The sequence below is a fragment of the Elephantulus edwardii genome, unplaced genomic scaffold, assembly GCF_000299155.1.
Source record: "Elephantulus edwardii isolate Elephantulus edwardi_28Jun2011 unplaced genomic scaffold, EleEdw1.0 scaffold00022, whole genome shotgun sequence".
NCBI classification, from domain to species: Eukaryota; Metazoa; Chordata; class Mammalia; order Macroscelidea; family Macroscelididae; genus Elephantulus; species Elephantulus edwardii.
In genome coordinates this window covers 6936904-6943226 of record NW_006399772.1, presented here as the reverse complement: position 1 = coordinate 6943226, position 6323 = coordinate 6936904, and the positions used below count along the sequence as shown (strand labels likewise).

Here is a 6323-nt window from a genome sequence, read left to right as displayed (position 1 = left end):
CCTTTGCATAATCAATGAAACACAGATAGACATTCTTCTGGTATTCCCTGCTTTCAGCTAAGATCCATCTAACATCAGCTACAGTATCCCTAGTATGACGACCCCTTCTAAATGCAGCCAGGATTTTCTAAATATGACCTTGAAGTATGCAAATAATTTTCTATATATTAACTCTTTGCTGTATTTCTTTGAAAGAATATCCCAATGTTGTAAAATTACTTTTTCCTTTTTTTTTCAGACTGACAGAAATGTGACTGTTATTTTTCTCAGTGAAATTGTTTGGGAAAAATTTCGTCCAGTTACTGGATGCTTTGAGCCATTCGTTTTGTATTTTCCTGATTATAGCATAGGTAAATCTTAAAACATTATTCTGAAAAAACAAAACAAAAAAAAACATTATTCTGGCAATTGATATTCAGTAAGACAGCTTTTGTGTTTAACTTGTTCATAATATAATAATGTTAATATATAGTATTAATTATGTAAAATATATGATTAATATAGTAATATCAACTTATATAATTAGTACAGAAAGTTAGAGTAAGCATAAGTTAAAGTTGGAACCAGTACAAAGGGTTGATCATAGCTGCTAATATTATGCATCAATGATAACTTGATACATAAAATATCTTTAGTGATATGGTGTCTCTCTCTCAGCAGTAATTGAACAGCTGGATTCCTATTTGGAATTCTTATTTTCTGATTTTTAACATGCAGACAACTCCTCTTTTGTTAATATCTTTCTTCATATTGATATAATACACTTGATTAGGTTCTTGGTTACTTATTCTGTCAGTCAGGATCTGTTATATTGTGCTTTGGTAACAAATCCAAAATCATCAATTGCTTATAATGCCCCATCTTCCCAGTTTTGTGTTATTCTGTCTTGCTTCCCACATTTACTGTAAATCCCATTTTGTTGTGGTTATGTGTTGTGACATCAAAACCAACTCATCGCTGACTCTCAGCGGCTGTTCAGAGGCAGTAAATCACACAGGAAGACACTGCCCGTTACTCTCCCGTGGAGCAGCTAGTGGATTTGAACCACAAGCTTTATATCAGCGACTTAACTCCTTACCACTAAGCCACCAGAGCTCCCATAAATCTTGTAATAGTCTATTATTTTGCCTTTAAACTTGTCTTTTAAGCATATACAAAGTGAGGAAAGAAAATGTTAATTGCTTATCATCCTGCTTAATGTTTTTAAGCTTTATAGATTTGTTAGTATATAGTTTCATCAATTTTTATGTGAATTTTGACAATCATAAGATTCTTGATATTTTTTAAAATCATTCTTTTACTTGTCTTGACAAGTCTGTATTTTTTCGATTAGATTAATAATTGTTTTCTTTTGAATCAGTTTCAGAATTTATATTGCTTTCCTATTCTTATTATCATTTCTTTGTTACTGCTATAAACCTGTTATAAAATGTTAAAAGACATGACTCAAGTGTTGAACAAATCATTATAAATTGTCTCCTGTGAACAGGGAACCTTCAAAAGATCCTGTGCCATGATCATCCTCCAGAATATTCAGCTGATTTTTATGCTGCCTATATTAATATTCTTCTTGGAGTTTTTTACACTGTCTGCCGGGATTTGAAAGAGCTCAGGCATCTGGTAAGTTATCCTCTTGCTTTAAAAAATACACATCCTTTGATAATTTCCAGTAGCAATAGTATGAGATAGACTAGAAGCTGGAAATTTTTTCTGGAAATCTGAGTATGACTTAGCACCATAAGAGGGTAGTATACTATGTCCATTGCTTAGAACAAAATTGACCTGACTAGAAAACTTTCATTCAACTTACTTTTTACTTCTACTTCACAGTCTTTTTTTTTCCCCTCTTCCTTTCTTTCTTCTCTCTTAATTGCAGAAAGTACTGAACTTCATACAAAACAAAATGAAAAGTAACAGAAAGGAGATGTAAATACTTAATACATTTGTTGTCGTTAGGAGCTGTCTCATTGATTGATCATTTTTAAAAAACCATCTGGCACACATTGTGTTCACTGTGGCTAAAATGATGTCTCTTAACTATCATATTTTCTTCGATGTTTTATTGTTGTTTTTTCCCCCAAAGAGAGCTTTGTGGTGTAGTGCTATGGAGCAAGTTGCACTGCTGTTTTTGGCAGTTTAAATCTACCAGCTGCTCCTTGAGAGAAAGATGAGCAGCTTCTCTGCCGGTTGTGATTTTAGAGCCTTGGAAATCCAGTGGAAGGTTGTTAGAAGCTAGAACTGACTCAGTGCCAGCTTGAGTTTTGAGTTGCATTCCTTTGTTAGCAGTTACTTGGGGAAAAGCTTAGGAAGAGCTTACCAGTGTCAGAATGCAGTGCCAAGCTTCTGATGCTTGTTTATTTGTCAGTGGTTCATAGCAGTGCCTCGTAGTTTAGTGACTAATAAGGGAGTATCAAAATACTTAAAATATATATGGTAGAAGGAATACCCAATTTAAAATTAAAATCCCTGAGTATCCCAGGTATGTATTCTTAAATAATTCATGTTAAAGTGCTTATAAATAATAAGTATCTGTAGTGATATTACTGATAACACTTGATCCATGAGAATAAACTTCTTTTAAAATACTGATGCTTTCTGGTACAACTGTTTTTGCAAATCATTAAATAGCATGTGTACTTTTCATATAGCTAGAACCCAGCCATTCCAAGAAAATCGCAAATGCTTTAAATGTATTTTTTTAAGTTTTTCTTTCTTATTTGATGTAAAGGTGTAAGTTCTAAAAGGGTTGTATGTTTGTCCTCTAGCTGTCAGTGGACTCACAGAGACATTTGTGACACAAAGACCCACTATTTTGTATCTACACATGTTAGTTATTTTATATTCTTTCCCATAACCCTATATGCAAGGAAAAGATGATACTCAAGAACTGGGATGTGTAAGGACATAAAGGAATGAAGGAGAACCCCTATTCACCCAGCTGTCTGCCCAGTATAACCTGGTAATCAGTGTAAGTCCTTGAACTGATTGTTTAAAAGGCCTGGTGGTGCAGTAGGTAAGATTGTTTAGAAGGCCTGGTGGTGCAGTAGGTAAGATTGTTTAGAAGGCCTGGTGGTGCAGTAGGTAAGCTCGCGACGGCTAACTGGAAGTCAGTGGTTCCAAACTACCAGACACTCTGTGGGAAGAGAAGCAGTTCTGCTCTGTCCTAGAGGGTTCCTGTGTGGCATGTTCCAAGAAGTTCTATATGACTTATTAGACATGAGGTAAAGAAGAAGGAATATTTGCTTCAGCTTTCCCAGTTAAGTTTATTCAGGGTGCTTTTATTTATTGCCTTGAATAATTAAGAGTTCTTTTAGAATCATAGATATATCTTCAGTGATGTTGTTGTTGAGTGCCATTGAGTTGTAGACGGCTCATAGCGACCCTGTAAACAAAAGACCTGAGCACTGTTCATAGAGTTTCCGGAGGCAAGCCATTTAATAATTTGCTCTAGTTATTTAATTACAGAACTTTCACGATAACTAAAATGTTGAATGTTCCAAAGTTTATGTACAATTTTTAAACTATTTAAAATGGACCCCCCAAAAAGGGAGATTTTCTTTTTTTATTTCTCTCTGGGTAGCCATTTGAACATATCTTTTTTGACCAGAGCTATGGTAATATAGGGAGTTGCACGATAACCCAAAGGTGATGCCTCTCCGGCTGTTCTAATCTACCAGTAGCTTCGAGGGAGAAAGATGAGCAGTCTCCTTCCATGAGATTGACAGCCTCTGAAAACCCACTGGAGGGTTAACTATGAATTGGTTCTTGCTCCATGGCCATGAGATTAGTGAGCTTTGCCCTGATGCCCCTTGAATACTTCATGTTTCTTTCTTTGAGTGATACTGTATATAATTACAGTCTTGTTGCTGTTGAATCTATTCCAGTTTACAACAGTTCTGTAGACAGCATAGAACTGCTATCTGTATTTTTCAAGGCCATAGTTTCTTTGGAAACCAAAGTGAAATCTTCCGCCATGCTCAGCCCCAAAATTAGTTAAACACACAGGCCCTGCCTGCCAAAATTCTGGGGAGTGTGCGTGTACCTGGTTTAGATAGGGCCAAGGTGATTCCTTTGTCATTCTGGAGACTAAGGTGTGCCTGATATAGGCCATGTTGCAATTACTTCCTATGCATCAGAAACCTGGACAGTGACTAGGGATGATAGATGGAGAATTGATGCCTTTGAGCTGTAGTGCTGGAGGAGAGTATTAAATATACAGTGCAGTGCTAGGTCACAGGTTCGTCCTGGAGAGGGTGAGACCAGGCTGGTTGGAGGCAAGGATTCTGAAGCTTTATCTGACATACTTTGGGCATTTTGCAAGGAGGGACCTGTCCTTAGAGAGGGACATCATGCTTGGGAGGGTAGAGGGACAGCGCAAGAGAGGAAGACCTTGAACGAGATGGATTGACTTAGAGACTGGGGTGATGGGGGTAGGTGCATCAGAGACCAGGTTGGCTCAGGATAGAGAAGGGCTCAGAGCTGTTGTACATAGGGTCACTAATGAGTCACAAGGGACTCGACAGCACATACAGCAACAATTTCTTTGGAAGCAGGCTCCCATATCTTTCTCCTGCAGAGTGGCTGGTGGGCTTGAACCTCTGGCCCTTTGATGGACAGCTGAGCATTTTAATAACTGTGCCACTTTGGGCTTTGATTAATTAACACAGTCTTTTCAGGCATAACCAGTTGTCCCAGTAATGTTCTTTACGACAAAATATGCACACCAAGATTTTACCAATACAACTTCGTATAAATTAAGTTAGATGAGGGAGAAGGATGGGCGTTTTCCTCCCATGTTATTTACTGCCTCTGAAAGCCCACTGGCAGGTCACCTCTGGGTCAGTTCTGACTTGAGGGAACACAAGAGCAACATATAGTTTTATCTACTTAATAAGTTCTTATGAAAACACATGAGGAAAATACTACTTCTTTTACAGTCATTAAGGTAAAGCTAGAAGTAATCTAAAATGATCTCCATTTCCTTTTTAATACTATTAGTAAATTATTAGACATATCTTAAATGTTTCAATCCAAAAGAAGCCAGTTGTTTTTATTTAGGCATATTATTTACCAGCTAGTGCTGATACTCTTACATTACTGTCTTTAAGAGTACTTATATCTTAAAATTTGAAACTAATTTTAAAAACTTGGCTAAGGTTAAAAGTTCTTCACTTTATCTTTTCCTCACTTAATATGAGGGTGAAACCAAGTCTCTCCTTGGAGGCTAGGATTTTGAAGCTGTGTCTCACTTATTTTGGGCACATTGCCAGGAAATATCAGTGTTTGGAGAAGGACATCGTGCTCGGAAGGGTGGAGGGACAATGCAGGAGAGGGAAGACCCCAGATGAGACTAGATGAGACCCTGGATTGATACAGTAACTGGAGCAATGGGGGTTGGTGTGTCAGAATTAGTAAGACTGACTCAGGACAGGGAAGGGTTCAGAGCTGCTATACATCACAGGTGAATTCAGTGACACATAACAACAGTAACATACTATGGCAGATTTGAAAGCAGTAGTGGCATCCACTTTCTAAATAACATGCCTCCAAAAACACTATGAACTTGGATAAATATCGATAGTTGTAGAGGGGCTCAGGCTTTTGTTCATAGGGTCACTATAAGTCGTGTTTGAATTGAAGACAATCAACAGGAACAACAACAACAAACACTTAATATTAGGTGAATTAAGGTTTCTTTACCATAAGCAGGTACTTTTTTATGAAGTAGAATAGGAAAGACTGAAGCATTTAATTTTCAGTTCTCTATTAGTCTTTTGGTTTGAGGCTGTACGTATAGTTCAGCTCATTGCTGTTGTGTTGGAACTTGACTCAGATGACTATTGAATTTTCAAGACTGTAAATTGCACAGGAAGAGATTGTTCTTGTTTCTCCTTTGGCACCAACTGGTTGATTTGAGCCTAGCACTAGCAGTGTCTACAGGTCTACGGTTTATGCCATTTGAGCTCCCTGAAGTTGTATAGTTACATATTAATGTACATCTTTACTCAGGTCTCTTAATTAAAGCATTCCATCATAAAATAGTTGGGAATAAATTAACACATGACAGTTGTACATCTTTACCGATTTGCTTAAATTATCTGTTAATAGTACTCTTATGCTGATTTATGGAGTATTTCCAAGTAGTTATGATTGCTTACTTAGTACTAGTCAGACTCTAGAATCCAGAAACTAGATATCTGGGTCTCAATCTTCAGAAATTTCTGATTCAAAATGTGTAGTGCCAAGAACTTGCATTTATAATAATCTCTGGTTTTGTTGCCAAGTATTTTGAGGTTGTACTTAATATGTTTACGGCATTGAAG

The 6323-nt window shown here is 37.0% G+C and overlaps 1 protein-coding gene across 1 annotated transcript in view; it reads left to right on the top strand.

Moving 5' to 3' along the window:
- ORC5 (origin recognition complex, subunit 5) overlaps positions 1–6323 on the top strand; it is a 97017-nt gene that overhangs the window by 18364 nt on the left and 72330 nt on the right. Inside the window, exons 5-6 of the mRNA XM_006882612.1 lie at positions 239–350; positions 1490–1620. Coding sequence (XP_006882674.1) covers positions 239–350; positions 1490–1620 — 243 coding nt within the window. The remainder of the gene's footprint in view (positions 1–238; positions 351–1489; positions 1621–6323) is intronic.